Source organism: Archocentrus centrarchus, chromosome 23 (genome assembly GCF_007364275.1).
Source record: "Archocentrus centrarchus isolate MPI-CPG fArcCen1 chromosome 23, fArcCen1, whole genome shotgun sequence".
Lineage (NCBI taxonomy): Eukaryota > Metazoa > Chordata > Actinopteri > Cichliformes > Cichlidae > Archocentrus > Archocentrus centrarchus.
In genome coordinates, this window is record NC_044368.1 from 15578315 (window position 1) to 15604964 (window position 26650).

Consider the following 26650-nt stretch of genomic DNA (forward strand, 5'->3'; position numbering starts at 1 on the left):
GCTCTTTTGGCTTCATTTATCACTAAAGAGAGAAGCCTTCTAATGAATCTTTCACTTCCTCGATATGACTTCCACCCACAAGCTTAAAAGTGGCTTAAACAGTGCTGTAGAAGTGGATAGAAGGAATGGCTAAAGTTTGTGGCCCCAGTTTGACCCCTCACCTTTTAGAATTTGCTTGTAGTTTGACAATCCCTCCACTTGCTCTTCTTTAGGATAAGACTCCTGAATGAACAGCAATAGGACAGTTTAGCGGGCACACACATGATCATGTTCCCTCTCTGTTCAGCTACCTCTCGGCCTCTCCTTGTCCACCACAGCATTATATGTTGCCAGTCAGGCTGCCAGGCTGTCATGTCTATCCTTTGTGTCTAGTCATGCTGAAGCTGTCACATAACCACACGCTGTTCCCGCCGGGCTGCTGGCTGAAATGACACACTGAAAATAACCTCGTAATAAAATCCCACAGCATAAATTAGGCCTTCCCCAGACCTAGTCATTTTACATCAGAACCAGGAGTTCAGCACCGCTGTGAATAGAAATACTGATATGTTAAAAAAGGAAAATAGTGTGCCTTGCTATAGTTATCAATGCAGAAATCCTGGTTATTACAAGTGGTTTACAAACCTACAGGTATACAAATGAAAGCGATACATGCAGACATAAGTTTGGTATACAGCTTCATATTTTCTGTTCCTTTACGTCCACCAACAAGTGTGTTTCAACAAAGCTGCTCATGTTGTACGACGCAACAGCATTTAAATTTGACAAATAAACCATAACTGTAATCCTCTGGGTTTCTTTATTTAAATATATTATGTCCACTATTAAAATCCTGTGACTGGTGATTAGTACTGCAGCAGTTTTCCCTTTTTGCCCTCAGCTCTTCATTCTTATGTTTTATTTTGTGTTTTCTTTTGTGCGTGTGTGTGTGTGTGTGTGTGTGTGTTTTGTGGTGGAGCTTTACTACACTCAGTTCTTGCATTGTCTTTATCCGTTTCCCCTTCCTCTGTCTTGATCCCCCTCTCTTGCTCCCCTCCTTCCGATTTTCTTGTTTTACAACAGAAATGGATGTGAGACCAAATTTGGCAGTGGCTCTGCTGGCCATCTGGTGCTTTGTGTATGTGTGTGTTTGTTTGTGTGTATATTTCTTCATTGTGTGTGCGTGTATCTTGTACTTTTGGCTGCTGACAGCAGATTATGATGAACCCTTTATAAACAGAGCTCTAATGTGTGTACACATGCCACACCATTCTTCATGAGGCCTTACTGATCTTTTTGGTATAGCCTGACATAATATAGCAAGTAATATCAGCCACTGCTGGAATATTACCTGACACTGAGATTTGAAGTTGTGCTTCACTTTTTTTTTCTATTTATGTATTTTTTACATTATGTTTATTATGAATCCTAATATTTCAATGCTTCTTTCTATCAAAAAAAAAAAAACCTACTTAAAGATAAAGTACTGTGCCGAAGTCTTGAACATGGAAATACAGTAAATAAGGTAAAAACAGTTTGTACAATTCTGAGCTTGAAAGTCAGCATTTGGCTTGACCACCTTCTTCGAAACAGTCTGGATTTTCTTAGGCAAGCTTTCTAATTTACGTAAGTGGTCTTCAGTAATAGTTCCCCAGGATTCTTGAAGGACATTACAAAGCTCTTCTTGAAAAATGAAACTGTTGTCAATCAAATGCTTTTTAATGGAAATTGCATCTCCAACACCATTGGCTGAAATGCAATGACAAACCATGACAGAGCCTCCACTGTGTTTTACAGATGGGTGTAGATACCACTGTTGTACCTCTCTCCTGACCTCCTCTGTACTGGTTGATGATTATTTGAACCAAAACTTTCAAATTGGGATTGCCACTGATTTTTTTTTCAGTCCAGTTCTTGTGTGCTTTGGCATACTTATGCATTTTCTCCCTGTTTCCCTTCCTTAAGAATGGCTTCTTGACAGCCATCCTTCCACTGAGACCATTTCTGATGAGGCTTCAGCAAAAAATAGATGGATCAACTGAAGTGCCAGATGCATCTCAAGGCATGAGTGTGGCTCTTTGGAAGCAAAATATTAACAAAAAAATAGAAAGAAAGAAAGGAAAAAAAGGATTGGCTTGAGACTTTTGCACATTACTCTAAATAATTGTCAAGTATGGCATTTATACACCAGTCTGAGGTGATGTATTATATTAAATGTATTTTCCCAAGCAAGGAGGCAGTAATACATTTCTCTTCTTATATTGTACATGCAGTGTCCCGTTTGTTTCCTTGGCAGAAAGTCTGCAACAAAGAAGGAGCCAGACCGTGCTGCTTTAACTCCCACATTTTAGCCTCTGAGCTGCCAGGCTGCGATATTACATCCCATATTAGCCTGATCTATATCAACAAAATATATATCTTTTTGGTCTTCGAATATATGCAGTGAGAAGCCTCAGGGGGCTGTTACCTGTGATTGAATTCAGCACTAATACAGCAGCTCTTTACTGCAAATGTCTGTTAATATAAGAAATTTTAATCGTGTTTTCACTTGGTAGTAATTAAGTTTTGATTTGAGAGCTTATGAGTTTTGAGCCTTCTTTGAATCCACCCCTTCAGGCCTGTATTCAAACATTGCGGTATTTGTTTCCAATTGTTTTTTTTTTGTTTATTTTTGTTTTATTTTTGTTTATTTTAATTTTTGGCAGTTTGCATAATTGCAGATAAAGTATAATATACACTGCTCAAAAAACTTAAGAGACCACTTTGAAAACACATCAGAGCTCAGTAGGGGAAACAAAAATCATGCTGGGCATCTAATTCAAAGATACCCCAAAAATCAAAGTGAAAAAATGAGGCTGCAAAATGCAGGCTAGTCCATTTGCTGAAATTTCAGTGCAGCAACTCAAAATGGTACTCAGTAGTTTGTATCTACTCTCGCCACATGAGGCCCAGCATTGTCGTACACCAGGAGGAGCCCAGGAGCCACTGCACAATAACCCAATACGTTGCCTAGCCTGTAGAAGTCTGTGGATCCATCCATGGATATGCTTCCCCAGACCGACACTGACCACCACCAAACCGGTCTTGCTGAACGATGTTACAGGCAGCATAAAGTTCTTGATGGCATCTCCAAACCCTTTCATGGCTGTCTCAAGTGTGCTAAGGGTGACTCTACTCTCATCTATGAAAAGTACAGGGTGCGAGTCGTGGACCTGCTAATTTTGAGCACAAGGCATCATGAAGTCTGTTTCTGATTGGTCAGAGACATTTACACCAGTGACCCTCTGGAGGTTATTTTGTAGCTCTGGCAGTGCTCACGTTGTTCCTCCTTGCACAAAGGGGCAGATATTGGTCCTGCTGATGGGTTAAGAACCTTCTACGGCTCTGTCCAACTCTCCTAGAGTATGTCCTAGAGTAACTGCATGTCTCCTGGAATCTCCTCCGTGCTCTTAAGACTGTGCTGGGAGACACAGCAAACCTTCTGGCAATGGCACGTATTGATGTTCCATCCTGGAAGAGTTGGACTTTCTGTGCAATGTCTGTAGGGTCCAGGTATCGCCTCATGCTTTGAGTAGTGACACTGACCCCAGCCAAATGCAAAACTAGTGAAAAAACAGTCAGAAAAGATGAAGAGTCAAAACATCATTGGCCTCCACCTGTAAAACCATTCCTGTTTTGGAGGTTGTCTCATTGTTGCTCCTCTCGTGCACCTTGTTATTAATTTCATGAACACCAAAGCAGCTGAAACTGATTGACAACCCCCTCTGCTAATTAACTGACCAGATCAATATCCCAGAAGTTTAACTGACTTGATGCTGCACTCTTTTTGAAAAGTGTTCCTTTAATTTTTTTTTGAGCAGTGAAGATTCCCTTTATAAAGAGAAATTTGCTTGTGCTGATTTTCTTCTCTCCCCTGCAGATGGAACACCGGCATCGTAAGAAGGAGACCTCCACTCCTGCTAGCACCCATCACCTGTTTGTCCATGTGAAGAGTCTAATGAGTGCTAATCTGGGGGAGGAGCTTGAAGTATTCTTTCATATTTATGATGGACGGGAGAACCGGCCACTCAGGTAGAGACTTATTATTTTAATTGGGTCATTAATTTCAAAATCAAATTAACATATTTTCCTCTGGCCTGTAGTGCTGTTTGTGCATCCAGATTGTTTTGGAGATACTGACTTTAGAGATATCTGCCTTCTCTTTGCTACAATGTAGCTAAATAGCACTTGCCTTGTTATTCTCAAAGCGACAAGAATGCATAATTAAAAAATACATAAAGTCTCTTTAGTTTTCTTTCTGCTAAACTATACCAGCTAACCCACTAACCACTGAGCAGTAGAGAGTACAGTTCTTCCCATGATGAGAAGCCCATACTAGTGACAGCAGTGTTATTATTATTATTTTCTGAGTAAGCAGGTCATGAAGTCTTTAAAGACACATTTTCTTTTTTTTTTTTTTAAACGTATTAATTTTTTTGATTTTGGCACATTGAGCTTTAGAAGGTGGGTGCTATTTGGTTCCACTATATTCAAGAGATAGTGAGCAGGTCAAAATTTGTACTCATACAAAAACAATCAAATTGATAATACTATACAAGTTAGCGGAAACATGCATAAATTAGACTTTTTGGATGAATTTTCCCTTTAAGTCCCTTCATCACAGCTGCAGTGTGTGGTGTTTTTGGTCTTTACTGGATGTTTTTTAGACCAAGCAGCTTGATTTGTTAGCTTGTATGGTGTTTGCTTGGATTTGTGTCAGTTTCTTGCTTGTTCATAAGGTTGAATGGTTTATGGCATTAAACCCTTTGGGAGAGCAAAATGCAAATGAGCAGCACTGTTGATTGTGAATGCCCCGTGTCACATAGCTCCCCTTGGACTTCTCTAATTATGTTCATGAAGATTTATTAAATGAAGCAGGTTATTAAAGTCCACTTGAACACATAAAACCAGACAAGGCCGTGCTATTTAAAAAAATTTTTTTTTAAAGTTAAAAAAAAGTCCATATAAAAGAACCTGGTATCCTGGGAAGTCTGCATGTGTTCCTTGCCTAGATGCTCACACACCCGCAGATGCCACATGTACTCCTGATGGGGTGTTACCCAAATAGAAGACTATGTTGAAACTCCCTGGTTTCAGAGTTCAAAGTGAAGAAATTTTGTTTCATGTCACAAACAAATGAATTTGTCAGGCGAAAGAAAAGCGAGTGGGTTGAAAAATGAGCACAGCCGCACTGAAACTTCTTTTGATAAGTCATGCTTGTGTGAGAGTACTCTCCGCCCCGCAGGGTCACATCAGAGGAATTAGAATGGAGTTGATGGGATGCAGTGTTTTTAGTTTTTACTTTGTGTGGCATACAGTAACCCTACTTCAGTTTCTACCAACTCAGTATTCATCCACATTACAGGCAAGTTTTAAACCTTGCATGAAGACCAGCTGCAGTTTCCACCGTTCTCCCCGAATGAATAACAGCACAAAAGCAGGAAGGTTCTTTTTTTTTCTTTTTTTTTTTTACAAGTGTGTCATTTTGTTTGGTTGTCATGATGTGTTTCATCTGAGACAAAAATTAATTTCTGGGGAAAAAAAGCAATTTTGAATAGAAAGGAATAATTCAATGTAATTCTTCTTGCTTACACATCCCAAATCATGATGGAAAACCTTTTCACAAAAGTTGGGATGCTGCGTAATCCATTTATCCATTCTCTTCCGCTTATCTAATTCAGAGTCACGGCTGCTGGGGGGACCCGCCTATCCCAGCTGTCATAGAGTTAGAGGCGGGTACATCCTGGACAGGTTGCCAGTCTGTCTCAGGGCTGGGATGTTGGGGAAAATGCGAATATTTGACTGAAAATGGTACAAACCTTTGAAATTTTGAACTTTTAAAAAATGTTAATGTGTTTGTATAGAATAATTCAGAGTTTCAACTAGCTTGTAAGTTGTCGACAGGGGCAGCAAAAGTATGGAAAAGTTCTTAAATGCTTAAAAACAAAAATTCCTGGCTGAATACTTGAATACTGGCTGAAACTTCCATTCAAGTAAAAATGGTGAGGGGGCTGCCACTCTATGCAAGCTTGCATCAGAAAATAGTTGAGTAATATAGACATAATATTTTGCTGTAAAACTGCGTTATTGACACAATGTCATTAAAACAGAGTATCCAGAGAAATCTCTTTGTGCAAGGGACAAGGCCAAAACCCAATACTGAGCAACCTTTTTAATTCATTAATACCAGATGCAGTGTTGTAGTGGAAATCACTGCATGGGCTCAGGAAAGCCAGTGTCAGTGAACACAGTTTGCCACTGCATCCACAAAATGCAAGTTACAACATGGAAATTTTAAAAAAGTATATAAACAAGATGCAGTTTATTTATTTTTGCACAGTGACTTTTTAGGAAACTATAAGATATAAGGCTCAGAAATAATTAAAGTTTTTTTTTCAGTGTGAAAGTGGGTATTTTTTTTGTCATGAAGTGGGTAACTAGTATTCAGTACTATCATATCATGTTCCACTTGAAGCCCTTTTTGTTCTCTTTTTTGCTGTCACTGTTTTTATGTCTCCATTTAGTTTTTTCCTTTGCTGCCTGCCTTCTTCTTTCAGTCTTCTTGCTTCTTTGAACGATGGGATACCTTTAGCCCGGCATGAGTAATTACACTCACTAAGCTTAAATATACCTTTCAAGTGGATTTAAAATCCATTTTCTGAAATAGAATAAAGTCTACTTCAGTAGTGCTGATATTATATACTTAACAGCAGCTTCAGAAATTCATCATGCATTACAAATGAAATGTGAATTTATCCAAACTGAATCCAGCAAGAAAGAGCAGAGACAAAGCTGTATTTTTACATAACCGCGTAATGTTGTTGCCTAAATCAACAATTTTTGGATCTTCTTGTAATTTAGAGGGATAAAGGCAGTCAGAGGCATTAACCAATGTGCCTTTATGCTTCTAATTTTCTACGTCTGCAAGAGTGTTTGCTTGCATCAGTTGTCTTTTAGGAAAATCTCGCAATGGCGGCTCGCCAGCGCCGTCTCTCACTGTCTGGTCACACGCATAAACAGAGACGCACTCATTTACACAATCTGCCTGGCAGAGAGCCATTTCACTGCTTCCCTCTGTGCTGGTGGTTTATGTGGATGTGTGTGTTTTTGTGTGTGTGTGAGTCAGACCAGATGGGGGTCTGACCCGTTGTCTCAGTACCATGCCAGCACCAGTATCCCTTGTGCACCATGGCAGCTTCTTTGTGTTCAATACAGGCTCCTTGTCAGGGTCTCCAGAAGGACACACACACACACACACACATACACACTGGTGTATTGTACCATGCTCACACTGATCCTGCTGCTTTTTAGCACTGTGGGTTCTAATGCTGTTTGAGACCAAACTCACACATCACAAGCATTTTGCACACTCATATTTCCCTCCTCTAAATTTGACGCTTGCTTGCTTCCTATGAGCGCACCGGTCCTGACTTGTGTTTAAATGTGTGGGTTTTTCTCTGTATTGCTGCTTATTTATGATTTCAGCTTTCAGTTTTTGTTTTCAGTCAGTTTCTCAGTACAACATTTTCATCTCTTAGAAAACCAAACATATTCTTTGAGTGGAAACTTGATTGATCAATGGCAGGATTGGTAATTTGTTAACCAAATGCAAACAAACTCACTTGTACACCTCAGAATAGTTTCAGTTTACTGCATTCTTAATGCAGCTGTCTCAGAACACACAAAAGATATGTACCACGTAAAGATATGTACAACACCGTCATCCGTGCCCCGTGCTATGACTGACTGAAGTTGACCGAGACCGGGCTATTGGCATGCTGGATGCTGGTATGAATGTTGCTGCAGCCTTGCGTGTCCGCGAGACCACCATCTGTGATCTGGTTGTTCTCGGTAGAACTCTGACTGGACAGAGGTACAGAGATGAGGTACTCCAACCTGTACTAACCTGTGCTTTTGACTTTCTTATGGCAGTACCTCACCATGTGAGCCAGAGCCCAACCCCACACTGCCAGAGTAAAGAAGGCCTTTCCTTCGCCAGCATTTAGTCCTGTTATGTCTCTTACATGAACAGACCTGGGACATGCTGGGTCAATGTGCCACAGCCACACTCATCCAGAATGGAGAGCAGTTACTCTACAGCACCTCTGGATACTTGTGCAGACAGATGACTGCTTGCATCACATCCAAAAGAGGCCATATCTGATCTTAAGCATCCTGTACATACATACTTTAAATGTAAAGACTATTTAAAACACAAATTATGTTCCTTTTTTGGGCTTGATGTTGTCTGCTCTTGAATGTTCTCCATGTGTCCTTTCTTCACCTCTCTGCTTTAGAGGCTGTTCAGTGTTTTTGTGTGGCCTTTAGGGTTAGGCTAAGAATTAAGTTTTTAATGTATTTATTTAATACCAAGTTAGGAAGCAGTGGCAATTAATTTATCTAGTAGTTAACACATCAGTTGGAACCCGCCCCCCTCTAAGCCTTCCTCTCATTGGAAGAGCGCTTGGTTCCTAATGCCATCATCGATATTAGGAGGGGGATTAGCAAGAGCCCAGAGGGGAGGGAAATCGGCCATTCATGTTATGTTAATGCGAGTGGTGATAGAGGGAGATAAGGTCCCATTGGGAGACGTTGGTCCCTTTAGCTCGGGTGATCAACACGCTGCAGCTGTGAGGCTGTGAGGTGGTGGCAAGAGAAGGGTGTTGAAAAGAGGAGAGACTTGTGTGTCTCTGTTTGCAGGAGTGGCTGTTAATTGGCATTTGGGGTTTCAACAATAGAGCACTAATTAGGGAAAGCGTGCGCAAAGTCTCATGTCTAATGCATAGGAATCCGTCTCCATATGGCTGGATAAATGGCCTGGAAAGTTACAGAGTGCAGCTAATGAGGAACAACTGCATCCAAATCAAGTTGGGCCTCAACTGGTTCATTCCAATATGGCTGAGAAAATGATAACTTTACTGAAGGAATACATGTATAAAAAATCATAAGCATTTGTATAATTAATAATCAGGCGCCTAATTACCTCAAACATGTGCACCCACTGCCCTACATATACAAAACACTGAATTGCAGTGAAAAAAGCAGCCTCTTATTTACATCCCTGTAGCGGCCAAACAATTTTGAGCTTGTAGTAGGAGCTTTTAATAGCTCTGACTGTTATAAAACAGCCCGATCTATTGTATTTGTATGCACTGCGGTCAAGCTATATGTGATCGTTAGTGGTATGTTCTGCTCTTGTTTGAATGGGCCTACTGTAGCATGCTCTGCTAGCTGTGCCAACGACTTGGCTCATTGTCAGGCGTGGGTGCATTACAAGGTTTTCTCTCTGCTTATCGGAGGACTGTGAAAGTCACCTAACTGGATTAGCCCTCAGCTCGCCTGCCAGGATGAGAGAGACCCAGCAGGATGCCTCCGCTGCCTCTTTTTTACAGAGTTTATGCGAGATATAGAGGACAAAGTACAAAGAGAATGAAAAGGCGATCAGTGTCTGTCCTTTCTGTTTTTGCGTGACATTCACTTAATTTCCCGCCTGAACAGAAATGAGCGTGAGGGGCATTTGAGGCGAGAGTTGAAGACAGTTCATTCTAGCTTATGAAGCCATTTTTGGCATGCAGAGTTCATGGTCCACTATGAGGGATATCTCATGAATGCCTTGAGGGAATTTCCTCAGATTTGGCCCGAGGGTTCACATGGACTGAAAGTTGAAAAAATTAGATTTTGGAAAAGTTGAATTTAATCATTATTGATGTATAAGTGTCGAAATGCATGAGGTCACAAAAAAAAACAAACAAACATCCAACCCCCAAAATTTAATCAGTTCATCCTTGAGTTTGAGTTTGTGGCCAGATGAAATGAAATTCCCCATGTGGGTGTACCTGAGATTTAGCACTGAGAATAGTATGGACATGAGGTCATAGTGACCTTTAACTTTAACTTTCTGACCACCCAGATTTAATAAGTTCATCCTTGAGTACGTGCCAAATGTTAACAAATATCCATCCATCTGTCCATCCACGCGTCCATCCATCCGTTTATTTTCTGCCACTTGTTCCAGTCCGGATTGCGGGGACAGTCTAAGCACAGATGCCCAGCCCTTCCTCTCCCTGGCCACCACCTCCAGCTTTTTTGGAGGGGACACCAAGGTGTTCCCAAGCCAGATGAGAGGGATTATCTCTCCAGCATGTCCTGGGTCTCCCCGGAGCCTCCACCCAGTGGGGCATGCCCAGGACTACTCACACATAAGCCGCCTAGGAGGCATCCAGGTCAGATGTCTGACCCACCTCAACTGGCTCCTTTCGATGTGGAGGAGTAGCGGCTCTGCTCTGAGCCCCTTATGAAGGACTGAGCTCCTCACCACAAATATACATAGTAGACATATTATGTTTTCAAAAAAGGGAAATTATAGCAGACTGACAACCTGAAATAGCCTAAATTACATATACAGTATCTTTCACTAACACATGGCAAGTTAACAAGTTTTCATTTTCTCTCTGTATTTTTTCAGCCCTGTGACAGCCAGAAGTTTTATGACAACTAGTTTGGCAGTTATGATTGAGGTTGCACGTTTTTAGTTGTAACCTATCACCATTTTTGATGAAAGCCTAGTATCTGTGTGTACATGTATCAGAGAGAATCCATAACAGGCAGCAAAGCACTTTTATTCAGCCAGGGAGGAGCCACGTGTGAATGCTCCCGTCAGATATTTTACAAGCATTCTGTTTTGGGGATTCTCTTCAGCAATTCAAGCTTTGTGCATGTTTTTCCTCACCCTCTATCCCTCCGTCTCTGATCCCTTTCTGCCTGTTTTTTTCCCTCCTGCGTCTTACTCTGTTTCACGCAGCTTTAGTGTGAAGTTTGAACTTTGAAGTGATTTCTCCAGTGCCCACTGTTCTGCACTTGACATTTTTTGACATTGTGTCTTATCTTTATTCTGTTCCTGTTAGCAGTAACTTGGATGCACTTCTTTGCTATGACACTCAGCCATCACTCCTGACCACATTCATCTCTGTGTGTGTTCCCCGTCTCTGTCTGTCCTCTTGTGCAGTGAAAGGTTCTTTGTAAGGCTGAATAAGAGCGGGCTGCCCAAGTCACCAGAGAAGACAGAAAGACAATGCACGCTATTTGTGGTGAGTAGTGAACATGACTTTATGTTTTAAAAAGATTAACTGGGAGCAATTTAAGGCTATATAAAGCTGACTTAACTCGTGCTCTGTTATGCTGAAAAATAAAAGCGGCGTCAGTGCTCTTCAGCTCGTTCACAGTAATTGGGTTGGATGCTTAAGTATGTTTTCCTGCATTGTTTGTCAGGATTTGGGAAGCAGTGATCTACGAAAAGATGTCTACATCGTTGTGCACATCATAAGAATAGGTGGAGTTATAATGTTTCTTCTTCTTTATTCTCCTGAGTGCTACACATGTTCTTAAAAATCTCTTGGGCTTTCATTAGTGTACTTTTCTTACTGTGGATACCTATGTGTGTCTATGTGTGCAGGGAGGATGGGAGCAGGAGAGAAGAAGAACCAGTGCAATGTACAGTACAGGCGGCCATTCGGCTGTGCTGTTGTCAGCATTGCTGATCTTCTTACTGCTGACTCTAAGGATGACCACCTCCTAAAGGTTTATGCGTAAGTGACTGTAAAGAACTATTAACTCAGTAGAAATAGTCATAGAGGGAGACTCAAGTCCTTTCTTCTAAATACTTTCTTCTACAAGTATTCAACTTTATAGGTAATTTCCTTATTAATTTATTTTCCAAAAACATACCATACCATAGACTGTATATAAAAGATGGACTTGGCCTTGATTTTAAAATTATGGCCATCTTGGTTTTTTTGGAAATCAGAAGTGACCGTTAATGGATCAGAGGATGGACTGCTAATGTCTCACTTAATGCTCACAAGATTGGTTAGCAAGCTACATCCGTAGATTGAATGGATGCACTGCAGAGACACCACCACAAATACCTGCTACTTAATGCTAATCTGTAATTAAATAATGCTAGCATTTCACTTACAGGAAAAACTGGAACACATACTTCTTAAACTAACTTTACAGTTAGTACAGCAAGACATGTTGTTTGTCAGATAACTTCTTAAAAAATGCCCTGAAAGAATCAAACTCCACAAACAAGGTTGGGACTTCCAGTTGAGTGAACTGACATGACTTACTGTGCAATACTCTTGAGCCACCCCTCATTTCTTTATATTTTGCTTCCAAGGAATCAGGCTGTCTTCGTTAATCTCAAGGATTAATGAAAGTTAAAAATTTTTTTTTAAATATCCAAAGACTTTTTTTGGAAGTCTTTGGACATTGGCTTATTCTTCACTCATTTTGAGTCCAGACCTTGTACCTGACCATTTTCAGAGGAATGTCTTTTTTGTTAGTTAACCCTTTAACACCAAACGTGTCTTCAGTTGAGCGACACAATGTATTTCAAATATGCTGCTGTTCGCAGACTTCTGGAAGCAATTAACATAATAACCCTATGTTGGGTGTGAAGCGTAATTTTCTCAGCTTTCATAAACCATTTGAATTTTTCCAATAGGACAAACAGTCGCAAAATTATGGTAATCCAAAGTACATGTGATCAGACGTCTCAGTGTGATATGCTTGGTGTTAAAGGCAGGTAACAGGTGTATCATTGAAGCATTAAAAAAGGCACCTAACTCAAGGGATGAACCTGTTTTGTGTCAGCAAATAACAGACAACTTAGCAAAGAACCAATTTTAAATTGTATCTTTAGACGCTTTGTTACCAGCAGCCTGTCACAAAAACACATAATTTGTTCCCATTTCTCTAGTTGGATCTATGAAAAATGCCAAAGAGATAATACAGTTTGGCAGGCATGAAATTGTATTTTTTGCACTAACAAGGTTATTCCCAAAGAGCTATTAGTTGAAAACTTTCCATGGTGTGCAGTGTGTCTTGAAAATATTTTGGAAGCTGGTCAAGTGGAAGACAAAAGAAGAACTGGCAGGCTTAAAAATCCGTGTATAGCAGATTTCTTCAAATATCAAATATCTTTGATATTTCTTATTCGCTAAGAAATATCAAAGACCTGATATAGGACCTTAGAGATGCAGCTGGTCCTTCTATGATCCATCTATTGTTTGCCAAAGCGGCATCAGAGATGGTCTCAGTGGACAGGTGACTGTCAAGAAGCCATTCTTAACCCTAGAGCACTAATGGGTGATTTTCACCCATGTGAAAGCGAGAGTGATAATGTTACAAAACTCACATTAGTGTTCTGTGGTTAAGGAAGAGAAATAGAAAGAAAAGGCTGAGGCATGCCAAATCACACAAGAACTGGACTGAAAATTGATGCCAACAGGTCTTATTGAGTGAATCCAAATTTGAAAATGTTTGGTTATTAATATGTACAGAGGAGGTCAAGAGAAAGTCTGGGCTTCTCTGCTTAGGCTGCTGCCCCTAAGCAGAGAAGCCCATGGATGGATGGATGGACGGATGATAGAATTGTAGGAACTGTTTTTGCCTTAAATACCATATTTCCATTTATTATTGCATGTTTCAGTAAATCGCTGCTCCTATTTCCCATTGTCCTAGGAAAATACAAAGAAATGGGAGGTGGCTCAAAACTCTTGTACAGTACTGTGTAAAAATATACCTCCACATAGTTATCATTAAGGAGAAAATTGTGACTACAGAGACCAAAAACAATTTTTGTTTCAGGCTTTAAACATGTTTATTTGTCCTGTAAATTTGGGCAGTATTTAACATGGGAGTCTCTCCAGACTGGCTCATTTTTGCTGCCATTCAGGGAACTGCAGTTTTTGACACATAACGTTATAACTTTATTTCACAGCTTTATAGGATGCTTTCTAAACACTACCAGCAACACTAAAACTCCAGCTGTGGTTTTTCAGGGTATTTTTTAAAGCTAAGCTAACACAATGTTAATGTTAAAATTACTCTCAAATAACAATTAGTTTTTAAATGCAATAATATAGGTGATATCTTGAAAAAAAATGGATAAATTAGACAGGTAGGTAGTCTGAATACAGCAGTATGGACTTTCCAATAAAATATGTGCTTTTCCTTTTACGCTTCAGAAGACTACAAACTGTTCTGTGGTCCATCGTAGTCTACATGATGTCCTCAGGGGTGAAAAGGCGTCTGTTGACACAGTAGTTTGACCTAAATTATAGCTGCATCAGAGTGACTGGCCAGATATACTTTGCTCACACTCTCTTTACACCTGAGGCAGCACCAAATAGGTCTTAGTTGGATTAGCATGAAAGGTCTGACCTGAATGTTTTCTGAGTTGGGCCCAGACAAGACGTCATTGTAAATGGGATTATTTCCTCTCATGCCCCATTTAAGTGTTAAATACATACAATATAGTGGGTTCATGGAGTTTGGTTTTGCTCAGCCTAAGCAGCATTGATCCTGACTCATCTTTAAGGGTCTGTTATTGTGATTTACCTTACAGTTTCTGCAGAGTCTCTGCAAATCTGCAGTTATTTTATTTTGTCTGTCTCTCCCAGGTGTAACACTGAGAGTGAATGGTACCAAATCCATGAAAACATCATCAAAAAGGCCAATTCTAGGTACAACCTGTCTGGATCCAACACTGGTGAGAAACCCATTTGCTTCACCCTTGATTCCTCACATCTGCACGATGGGTTTGAGCCATCAGACAGCAGAGGGATTCAGAGCTGCATGTGAAATTCATTACTTTCTCCTGGCAAACCTAGCAGCTCAGTTGCACATCTTACCATGAGTTGGTCAGGTTCCGGTCAGTCTCATGTGGGAGTCAAGTTGCTCTTCGTGGGAGTGGATCAGTCTTTACATCTCGGTGTCTGCAGGAAGCCTATGTGTTCAGATAGTTTGTGTCAACAGCTCCATTTTCAGCGTGCTGATCAGCAGCATCAGCAGTTTCCCATAAAAACAAGTCAAACGTTAAAGAAAAACACGGCACACAAAGAGGATTGTTCTGTACTGAGATCAATACTTTGGTGGATGGTAGATTAATGCTGATGCGGCTATTACGGTCATTGTTTCATTTCTTTGATAAAAGCAAATTGTAAAATAATTGCAGTCATGGCAGGGTGAAAGGGGTGCAAATTGTGAAGCAAGAGGACATAATCACAAATTAAACAGAGTTGGCTAATTTGCAGCTGTTGGCATCGTGTACAAACAACTCTTGGCAATCACAGACTGTTCATCAGAAGTTTCTGCTGAAGCTGATTTGCATAAATGAAATGTAACCAAGAATCTCCAGCAGGCTGTTACTTTTTCAGTGAAACTAATCATTCTGCGCGTTCCCATCGTCTCACACCTGCTTATACATTGTATGTGGAAATGGGAAAAAGAGATTACAAGAATGTCGAGTGTCTCTGAGACTGATCTGCTGAGTCAGCGCCCATTCCACCTGCCCTCAGAGCACCAATAAATGCTTGAGGGGAGAATAATCCTGCACAGGCGAGAAGAGGATGCTGTGGCGCAAAGTCATTTAACACCTTCTGCATGATCTGAGCAACATTTGTTCAGTTTTTAAACACCACACACACAACAAAAGCGTGATTTAATTTCTGTTGAAGCACAAACTATAGAAATAGTACTAAAATATGAATATTGAGCAACCACTTCCTTTTTAGCTACTTGCTACTGTTTTCTAATCTCATATTGATCTCTATAACGGCTTTATTTTCTACTTATTACTCCTGCTTCTCCTGACTGGCCGTATTATCATAGATAACACACAGCTACGCACATGCGATCAGATTTAATAACAGATAATGCGTGCTGATAAAGTTCTGTATTGTTGCTGTGCAATCTCCATAACTTTTGGCAGTTATCACTGCAGATACAGCACAAGCTTCTTTAAGCACAGTGTTTGATGCCTGCTGGATAATTGTGGCATTTTCATCTTTATGTTTTTGTAATCAGAAGCAATTATACGCAGTCATCGGTAAACACATTGTTACTGGCAGGAGACAGCGTGTTGCCTTATTTCGCAGTGTTGTCTCAAAATGTATCCATCACCTAAGTGCTCGCTCGAGGCTTTCGTTTGACAGCAGTATGCAAAGCACACAGGCGCGCTCACACAAACACGTGGAAGTGAATTATTTTGGAGTTTGCTCACATCTTTGGGCTGCTGTGCAAAGTTTATCACAAACACTTGAATGTTGGCTGTTGTGTTGCTGTCAGCCAAAGACATTGATGCAGCTGAACAGCTGATTAGCCTCAGTGCTTTCTCTTTCAAAGGGTATTAGAGGAGGGCTGCGGGGTTATTTTGTCACAATATACTGGCATGCATAATTAAAGTGCGTTTGTTCCAAAATTACATTTCCACCACTTAACTGACTGTGACATTGATCTTACGAAGCAGAAGGGGAGGGGAAAAAAATGCTTTAATCACAACACAGAGGTAATAATTTCAATATTAAAATAATGAGCTCTGGATATTAGGTGTCATTTATGAATTTCCTTTGCTTGGATGGTGCTCTTATTGGCTCTTTTTTAACTTCCATCTCTGTAATTACATGTCTTTGACTCACACACCTGCTTGTATACTAATGGCTCTGGTGACAGTTGAACAGGTACCTAACTGTTTCTACCTTTACAGTATGCTGAACCATACACCTACTAGCCACTCAATTAGGTACACCTTGCAAATAGTGGGTTGGACCCCTTCAGATCTGCCTTAATTCTTAGTGGCTTAGATTCTACAAGGTGCTGCAAAGATTCGTCAGAGAGTTGGTCCATATTGACATGACAGCATCACATAGTCACTACAGATTTGTTGGCTGCACATCCATGATGTGACACTTCTGTTCCACTACATCCCAATCCTATTGGATTGAGATCTGGTGACTGGGGAGGCCATTTGAGGAAAAAAAAAAAAAACTCGTCATGTTCAACAAACCAGTTTTGTGATATGGTGCATTATCATGGTGGAAGCAGCCACCAGGAGATGGGTACACTGTGATCATAAAGGGATGAACATTTTCAGCAGCAATACTGAATACTAAAAAGAAAATATCCCCCACACCATTACACCACAACCAGTCTGAACAGTTGATACAAGGCAGGATGGATCAATGCTTTCACATTGTTTATGCCATTTTTTGACCCTACCACCTGAATGTTGCAGCAGAAATGAAGACCAGGCAGTGCTTTTCCAATCAGCTGTTTGATTTTGGTGAGCTCTTGTGATCTGTAGCCTCAGTTTCCTGTTCTTAGTTGTGTTCAGAGATGCTCTTCTGTATACCTTTGTGTTAACAAGTGGTTATTTGAGTGACTGTTGCTTTCCTATCGGGTTTTATGCAGTCTGGCTGTTCTCTTCTGACCTCTGACATCAACAAGCCATTTTCAGTTACTGAACTGTCGCTCATCCAATGTTTTTTTTTTAATTTTTCAGACTGCTTTCTGTAAACCCTAAAGATGGTTGTGTTGATCAGCAGATCAGCAGATTCTGAAAGACTCAAGTCGGCCTGTCTGGCACCAGCAACCATGCCACAGTCAAAGTCACTTAAATCACCTTTCTTCCTCATTTTAATTCTCGGTTTGAACTTCAGCAGATCTACTTTACCATGTCTGCATGTCTGAATGCATTAAGTAGTAGATAGTAGTAGATATTTGTGTTAAAGAGCAGCTAAACAAGTATACCTAATAATGTGGCTGGTGAGTGTATATTTAGCATATTGTGTGTACCACTGAGTTTGAATACAACATATATTATATAATATATTTCAGCAAGCAACCAAATTACAGGCTGCCTGTAATCTTTTTTTCTTATTTTACTAGTTCTGTGCTCATTCTACATTTAAAGAGCGGCACACAGCATCGCTCGCAACAAATTTTACTGGGGCACATCCTCATCTGAAAAGTCAGTTCCTCCCAAAAGGCAATTATTCTGCTGCAGAACAGCAATATAGACTAGATAACAGAATAGTGTTGCGTGCCAAGCTGCGACAAATATGAATACTGGAGGGAATTTTTCATCTTCTCAGTTTGTCACTGTAAAAGCATCCATACAGGAGTTATGGAATGCCATGCTGTATTTATAGTGGACACATTATGCTTTTCAATATTTTCTGTCAAATATATACTGTATGCACAAGTAATCCCTATAACTTACATGCTGTTAAAAGCTTTTTGTTTATGAGGGGCAACCAATCAGAACAAGGCTGTATTAAAGGAAGAGGATCTAAAACCGCTTGTTTCTGACGGTGGATGAGCCGAGGGGCTGTATCAAGACCCCCGTATGAGCTAAGGGTGTAAGGATTATGCAAAGCTAGTCTTCTAGAGTCTAGCAATGAAAATATGGAGTTGAAAATGAGCATAATTGATCCCCTTTAAGAGCTACAGTTTATTACACTTAGTGTCAGGAGGGCAATTAAAACAAGTGTGCTGCAGAGTGAGATACACAATGTGGATTTGTGTGATGTTTACATATGTGTGCACAATGCCATTTTTCTGTGTGTGTGTGTGTGTGTGTGTGTGTGTGTGTGTGTGTGTGTGTGTGTGTGTGTGTGTGTGCAGTCTGATTTGTGTCTTTAGCTGTCTCACTGTGTGGTTCTCCTTTAAAACAGAACTGGCAGTATGCCAGAAGTCTCTTATTAGCAGCCAATTAGCAGGGGGGAGATGAATACACTGCCCTGAAAATAAAAAGAACACCAGGCTGTTTTCTGCAATAAAGTGGAAGAGAGACAGTCTGTGTTAGGGGAGACTTATTTTGTTCTCCTAGAGCCTAATGCCCATCTCTCTCTCCCTCTGTCTTTTCAGGGTCGGCCATGCTTTTTGGATAACTGAATTCAAAAGACACGAGGTTGTATTGATGAGCAGAAATTTTGTTTGTGTGTACGCAGTAACCCGTAAAAGGGATTTCATAAGAATCTGGCTCTGTGTGAGTCAGGTCAGGTAGATAATTCAGCTCCCACCTCCACATGCGAGCGTAGGCAGTGACAGAAGAGGCTGCGACAACTCAACTTTTTTTTTTTTTTTTGTTTGTTTTGTTTTGTTTTTTGCTGTGTTTATATATTTATTTATTTTTTTGTGGAGCTTGTGAAGAGGCAGGCTGGGTGGGCTGAGGCCAGCAAAGGTTGAGAGTGTTTTTGTTAGTCTCAGCAACTTGTACCGGGCGGGAATAATGATGAGGCTGGTTAGACTAATTGTGGCCATCCAATAGCCTTTGGAGCCTGACTGTGTGTGTGTGTGTGTATGTGTGTGGGGGTGTGTGTGTTCATGTGAGTCTATTTTTGAATTATTTTGACCAGAAGATCGAGTGATGGAGTATGGAGTGGGATTTATGGGTTATGAAGGTGTTTCAACCTGGCTGGATCACAATAGTAACAATGTTGTAACTTATACTAAAATAGCTAGCCATGTATCAGCAATATAGATATAGTGTTTATGTGTACAACCCTCTCAAACCATAGGTGTGTATGTAAATAATGCCATGAATGAGGCTGTGCAGTTACAGTAGCACGTTGCCATGGGAATTTCCATGCATTGAGTTGGTGATGCAGAAAAATTGATTTGCTGCCAGGTCTGCTTCACACCGCTGACACTTCAGCAAGTTAATACAGATTGGAAAATGGATTTGCATCTGTTGGTATTTATCACAGAACATCTTTAATAAACACTTTCATTTAACTTGGCCAAATCTATGTTTCCTTTATTATGAAGCAAAATCAGACCTGATTGGTCTTTTTTAACATCATGTTTATCCATCCATCCATCCATCCATCCATCCATCCATCATGTGGTTAGTCATGTGGTTTGCATGTTTTGTCTGATGTAATAAAATTTGATGTGGCCTTCTGGGTACACTATTTTCTCACTGGAGACTGCTTAGAACAGGATTATGATATAGTGATATAATGATATGTCATGTTTTGAATGTTATCCTTATCTAATTTATAGGCCTGGCAGTGGCTCTGCAGCTCCTCCGTGGGGACAGAGTAAATGTGAGATACAGCTTGCATGAAGGCTAGATGGTGCTTAACTAGGGGTGTAAAAACTGAACTCAGATCTCAGACCATTGGCAGTCAGTTGCTGCATCACTTTGACGCATCAAGATGTCAATAAGATGCAACCGGTATGGTATCAGTTTGCAATTGAACTGGTCAAGTTGGCTATTACATGTAATCTGTGATAATACAGTGATGAACTGTGATAAATCGGTAAAAATCGCAGATCTGTTGCCACCTGTTTGCAAATTTGTTGCTGTCTGCATACAGAAATTCACATTAACTACTTACATTAGGAGTCCAGGCAGATTTGAAACAGTAATTGAGAAATTCCTCCACAAATAGTGATGTACTTGCTGCAGGATGTCTATTTAACTTCAAAATGACGCTCAACAACCTCAACTTTATCTAGGAATATAAGAAGAGTGTAACCAGCTAGGAACCAGTTATGTCAAGTCCCCTTTTGCAAAGAGACGTGTTGCAACGAGTTGCACTCATTGGTGCACTCTGGTTTGTAAGCCAATCAGTCAGAATGAATACTTTAGCAGTGACTCTGTAGACCCTGTGCAAGTGGCCAGCACAGCACTTACACCTGTGTGGCTGCGCGGTTGGTGACGTTACAGTTCTAGGGAGGCGTATGTTACGTTATAGCGTAGGTTACACTTTAGGGTTTCAGGAGGGTTTGTGGTTATAATGTATCTACAGCTTAGATTTAACGCCAAAGTCTAAATCTACTGTGTGTGATTGCAACCTGTTGTGTTGTACAGTCAGTCTGAGTCAGACCACAATTGTTTGGAGAGTTTGCCTGGCGGAATCACCTTGAGATTGAAAGTGGTCACTCTGAGGTTGAGGGTGTTGCACGCTCAACCTCTACAATCAGTTGTTGAATGCAAAAAATACCAAAACAAAACATAAAACATTCTATACAGTTATCGGGCAACCAGTCATTTTTATCGGATGCTTTGAAGAAAAAGCCAAGCTGTTGTCACAGCCTTGGCCTTGGCGGCGTCTGTTCCACAAACACTTTAACGTTGGCCATGACTCGAGAACGATGTGACTTAGAATGCTCAAATTCACACCATAAATGCATCGACTAAAAATCTTGAACAAGTTTGAATCTTGCCGATTTTGACCTCAAACTAAAGACAGTCAGACGTCAGCTTTTCTCAAAATCTGGTGAACTCGAGAACAATCTCATCTAAGATGTTCAAATTCACATCATGGATGCATACTGTTCAAGCTAGACCCATCAAACTTCACACCCTCGTTCACTAAAAATTACCCCAAAGACACTGAATCTGCTTAAACAGGTTTTATGTAGGTCGTTTCTACAGGTGACTTGAAGTCACAACATGAAGGCATTACATGCTTTCTATTTGATAAGCACTTCTTGTTCTTCTTCATGTTATTCAATGCCTTTGTAGGGCAGTGTAGTTCTGCACATCTCTACCCAGTTTGCAATCAAGTCACGTCTCTTTGTTGACTCCCATTGACTGAAACCTCTTACAGCTAATGAACCATTTCACCACTGCCTCCCAACTTTCCCCAAAACATCCACAACAATAATAATTGTCGTCGTCATCTTGTCTCTCGCATATTCCCTGGCTGCTAAGCTGTTTATGTATCTGCCTCTCTGGACAGGCAGAGACATCAAGGCGATGCATTTTCAGCTCTAAATACAAGCTGGCGCTTTAATTTAGCTCTGCTGACATTTGGAGTTATTGCATAAGGATATTGAATTGAGACGACAGCCTTCATGTAGGATTTCCTCTTAATAAAAAAGAGCTGGGGGTGACTCACAGACTGTTTGCATTACTTGTTTATATATGTGTGGGTGTCTACTTGCTTTCTATAGATGCAGGTGTCATCTTTGGCAGGTATAATTGCAGTTGTCTGGTTTGCAAGTCCAGTCTGCTGTAATAAAACTTGAGATGTGGCCTTGTGAATACACTATTTTCTCACTAATATAAAGGTGTTTGCTGCATGTACTGTATATATTTTGAGCTTTTGTAAGGGATAAGGGAAGATAAATAATTAATGCTACATTTTGACTAATTATGAGAACAAGATGTTCCATGAATGAATGTTATTACTTTCTAATTTTCAGGTCTAGCAGTGGCTCTGCAACTTCTCCACGGGGATATAGAGCAACTAAGACGGGAGTACATGGTCCTTTTCACCCGTGGTGTGTCAATCACCAGGAAATTGGGCTTCTCTGATGTCATTATGCCAGGTAGGGCACCGCAAACACCCATTACATTTCTACTGTGTGTGCAAGAACTTCACCAGCTTTCCCTTTTTCATCTCTGGGCGTCAGCTGTCTTTCCTGTCGCTCAGTATAGACAGCCTCTCTGTAGGTCTCAAAGCAGTGGTTCTCAAAGTAGGGCCTGGGGACCCATAGTCATTGTGCTTTGGAAAGTAATTGTGAAAAAATGTGCTGTATCATTAAAAAGTGCACATATACAGTTGGGGATAATATACCTCTATAAAGTAAGCATACCGTGGCCATTACTCCACTCCATGTTATCTTTGAGTCAGTAGAAACACTGATATGATGTGACACATCGCATCAGTCTCTCATGAAAGCACTCATTTCCCTCAGGGTGCTGTAAAACATTTGTGATGCTGTGTAGCTTCGCTTATCAGCCAGATATGCCTCTTCTCAAGTATTACCTACTTGGCTCAACTGAAATTGACTCTGTTTTTAGGGCTTTCCATTAGGTGGTAGTACCTGGTACTTTTTTAGTACCTACTCAGCGAGCTGAGTTGTTTGTGTTGCATAAAAATGATGCCATGGAACCGCCTTCCTATTATGCTCCCACTCACACTGAGGTGGTACTCAGTTGTAACCAAAAATGAGTAGAGTTGAGCTGAGTCAAGCTGAGTAGGTACTAGTGCAAAAGAAGCAATAGGTCAAAACTAACTACACTGGTGTTAGAATAATGAGGGAGACAAAATGTTACTGATAGACGGAGGTCTAGTAGGAAAATTTCAGAAAACATAGCCTCCACAAGGCTCAATGTAATAATCAGGATTTTCTGAAAGTAATATCAACACAATAATTTGACTCCAAGTTCCAAAGAATGAATATTTGGCCCTTGTGTTCATGTTTGGACAGTTAGGATTGCTCTTATACAGGATTATAGATTACCCCAACTGGCTGAACAGTAAATGCTTTAAACATTAATAAAAACTTGATTACATTGGACATTTTATTAAACACACTGTTGTAACAATGTCAGCTGATTTATCTTGATATTTAAACTTAACAACAAAATGTTAATCTTTTACTTTCCTGACAGTAGTTGCAGTGCTATTTTTGCACTGTATTTCTCAGAGATTACTGCCAGTTGCTGTATTGATACATTTACTGTATTTTTGATGTATTTCTGATCAAATCCAACTGCCTAGTCAATCATTTACCCATCTCTCCCTCTATAGGCTATAAACTGTATCTCTTTTGCACTCTGTTTTGTATTGTATCGTATTGTATTTGTTGGCCTGCCTTCAAATTAGTTATTATAATTGTCTTGTTTACACCCGGCATCTCTGCCTACTGCGTGAATCGAGAGATATTTGAATTCCACCCTCACAAAGATGAATCATGTTGTTAAAGGTAGAGAGATGACACTTAGCTGCTTCTGTAAATGCACCTCGGGCTTAGCTGAATTGGGTCTTATTGCCTGGGTAATAAATACACAGCCACATGTTTATATGTAAACATGCTCCGGGGGGAAGTAGGGAAGGGAACTACTGCTTGAATTAGCTCTCAGAGTAGGGTTGAACATTAGGGGACTTTTTCCACAGAAAAGCTGATGTCTTAAAAAAGTTGGGTATGCTGTCTGGTCACAGAGATATAGAGGCTCCACATACTGTGGGCCCCCCAGCGCCTCACTAACACAGATTTATGTACACCGTCTCCTTTGTCTTTTTCTGGCTATAAACCGTTAACGCTGAATGCTCTCACCCTTTCTGCTTGTGCGAGTCTGCCCTTGGGCAAAGGAGACTGCCACTTCTCCTTCTTCCTCTTATTTCTTACTCCGCATTTGTGTGTGACTGTATCTTTCTCTTCATTTTCTTTGTCACACACACACACACAAACACACTCTTTTCACCGTCCAGCTGCTCTGCCCCCACCGTCTCCACTTCCCCTTTTCCCATTGTACATAAAAAAAAAAAGTGTCCCTGTTGACCTTCCTGCGCTCTTTGTGTGTCTGTGCATGTACATGCATTTGTGTGTATAAAGAGTGGGTGAATATAGAATTCATCATGAAGGCAAATAAGAGTGTAGCTGTCTGATTAAGAGTAGAAAATCAGTGTTAACCCTAGTGATCGACATGACATGCAAACCTATTGAAGTTACGTATCAAACCACAAACTGGCTGCAGATGGAATCAGATTCTTTTTTTTTTTACTTTCCCAGCATGCTTTGTATTTATACTTCCTCCAAAGGAGGAAACGATGTATGAATGGCTCCAATCGTTGAACATTCAGGTGCAGTTATAACAAAGAGATGAAGATTATTCCTTCCTGAGTTTATTTTCCCAGATTGCAGCACGTGAGCACAGAAAAGGCTGTGTTTGTTACAGATTTTAGCTTTTAGTGATCCTGAACAATGATTGTACTCAAACAGTTTCAATATACTTGTTTAACATGAGCTTATGTGCAGGGATTGATTAATAGAAATGAGTGAGGGCTCTGTTGCAATTAGATACTAATAATTGATACCATGTTATTTTTTATATGTTTGTGAATCATTTTATATGCCGTCCTTGGTTCTGAGCCTGGCGGTTTGGCCCCAGTTGAAGGATAAAAACAAAAAAACAAAAACAAAAAACAAAACAGACCACAGAAGTCATTAAAAAGCAAACAGAACAGCAATTATTAAATATATTTAAAAGAAAGGATTAATACATTCAGACTTTTTTTTCCAAGTGAATTATTAAATATCATTTTCAGGGTCACAGGGGGGCTGGAGCCTAGGAAGAAAACAGATGGAATTAATAAATACTGTTACACCTGTTCAGATGTATAAAAGGAGTAAAAAATATAACTGGTTTAAAACCCAACACATGTATTCAACCAGTAGTTTGCGCTTACAAGTAGATGCTTCTTTGTTTTAACACATCACAAGGAAAATCCACATATTCCTCCCCCTTTACCCTGGTTTCGACCTTTGTCAGATTCAACCTCACTGGCAGTTTGATGTAATCTGTTAAAATGTTATAACAATGACTTTTTTTTTTTTTTAATGTTGATTACTTAAAAATGCCTTTTGTTTGTTTCTGGCACTCCCACCCTCTCAGTCCCCCAGCAGTTTTTAATTGTTGAACATTCTGGCATCCAAATGTCATATCTCACGTCAGCAGAAAATATATCATCAAATGCCACTGATGTAAATGCTGTCCACCCCTGCCATGAGGAATTATGCAGAGAATCTGCAGAGGGGGTCATTAATAATGCCAGCTCATGTGCATAATCAATGCCTTGTTGCCTCTTTCCTGCAGGAGAGATGAGGAATGACCTTTACATCACACTGGAGAAAGGAGAGTTTGAGAAGGGTGGGAAGAGTGTAGCGAGGAACGTAGAGATCACCGTGTATGTACTGGATGTTGATGGACAGATCCTAAAGGTGAACACAGCTTTTTGTTTCTTATTTATCAAATATTAACAGCTTTATTGCTAGATACGTACTTCAGGGTAACAAATTTACATCCCTAGCCAACTGCATATTTTTTTTTCTTAATAGTGAATGTCTTATTTTGGTGCAAGACTTCATTTAAGAATTGCTGACCCAGATGAGGGCTAAGTGTCTCTCCAGTGTGTTTGTTGTGCGTTTCTGGTGCAGCACTGGGACAGTCTGCCTCTGTGGTTTCCTGCACTGCCTTGGACAGAAAATAGAGTCAAATATAACACTGCTGTCGCTGCTGCTGCCACCACATGGCACACAACCCACTCCAAAACACATAAACACAAATGTAAAAACCTTGTCGTCCTCACTTTATTGCCATTTGTTGCATCTGGAAGGTTTACAGTGCATTCCTATCTTTTCTGTCTGACACATTGATTCACAGTGTCCTTCCAGCCTGCCCCACCCTTGAACCCATTCTCTTTTCTGACTTCTTCATTTTGCCGTCTTCACAGTCTTCTTCATGTCTTTCAGGGTCACGTGGCGGCTGGCTCAGGTGAACCAAGTGTGGATGAGTACCACTCCTTGGTGCTGTATCACAACAACAGCCCTCGCTGGGGGGAGCAGCTCAAGCTCCCTATTCCAGTTGACATGTTTCGGGGGTCACACGTCCGCTTTGAGTTTCGACATTGCTCTAGTAAGTGTGAATGGGGTTGTGAGTATCCTTTATTTATTCAGGAAAGGTTAAGCGGACACATTTTTAGTAAGCTTTCACACATTTTAATATACTATGCTTGTGGTGTGAATGCCTGAGGAGCTGCATTCTTCACAGCTGAATACCTAGGGATGTTGAAGATAAAGACCGGTCATCCTGCACTGACTCTGCTCTGCACTGTAATTCCATGCACATCACTGATAAACCTTTGAAAGAAGTATTAATTTTCCTACCTGCTTGAATCTACCAGCCCTCAAGCCTTCTGACCGCTCCACATAGATGGTGGCTGAGTGTATAAGCGTTTTCTTTTTTTTTTTCTGGCCTTCCTTAGTGATACTAGTTTGTCCAACTTCTCATTTCCTAATGAGACAAAACTTTAATTATAGTCTA

At 40.4% G+C, this 26650-nt stretch overlaps 1 protein-coding gene across 2 annotated transcripts in view; it reads left to right on the forward strand.

The window, feature by feature from the left end:
• Window positions 1-26650, forward strand: part of dock4b (dedicator of cytokinesis 4b) — a 130916-nt gene that overhangs the window by 50691 nt on the left and 53575 nt on the right. For both annotated transcript variants that reach the window (XM_030720153.1, XM_030720154.1), the window contains exons 8-15: window positions 3899-4050; window positions 11024-11105; window positions 11287-11347; window positions 11471-11603; window positions 14484-14572; window positions 22024-22149; window positions 25424-25548; window positions 26080-26242. In XM_030720153.1, the coding sequence (XP_030576013.1) occupies window positions 3899-4050; window positions 11024-11105; window positions 11287-11347; window positions 11471-11603; window positions 14484-14572; window positions 22024-22149; window positions 25424-25548; window positions 26080-26242 (931 nt within the window). The remainder of the gene's footprint in view (window positions 1-3898; window positions 4051-11023; window positions 11106-11286; window positions 11348-11470; window positions 11604-14483; window positions 14573-22023; window positions 22150-25423; window positions 25549-26079; window positions 26243-26650) is intronic.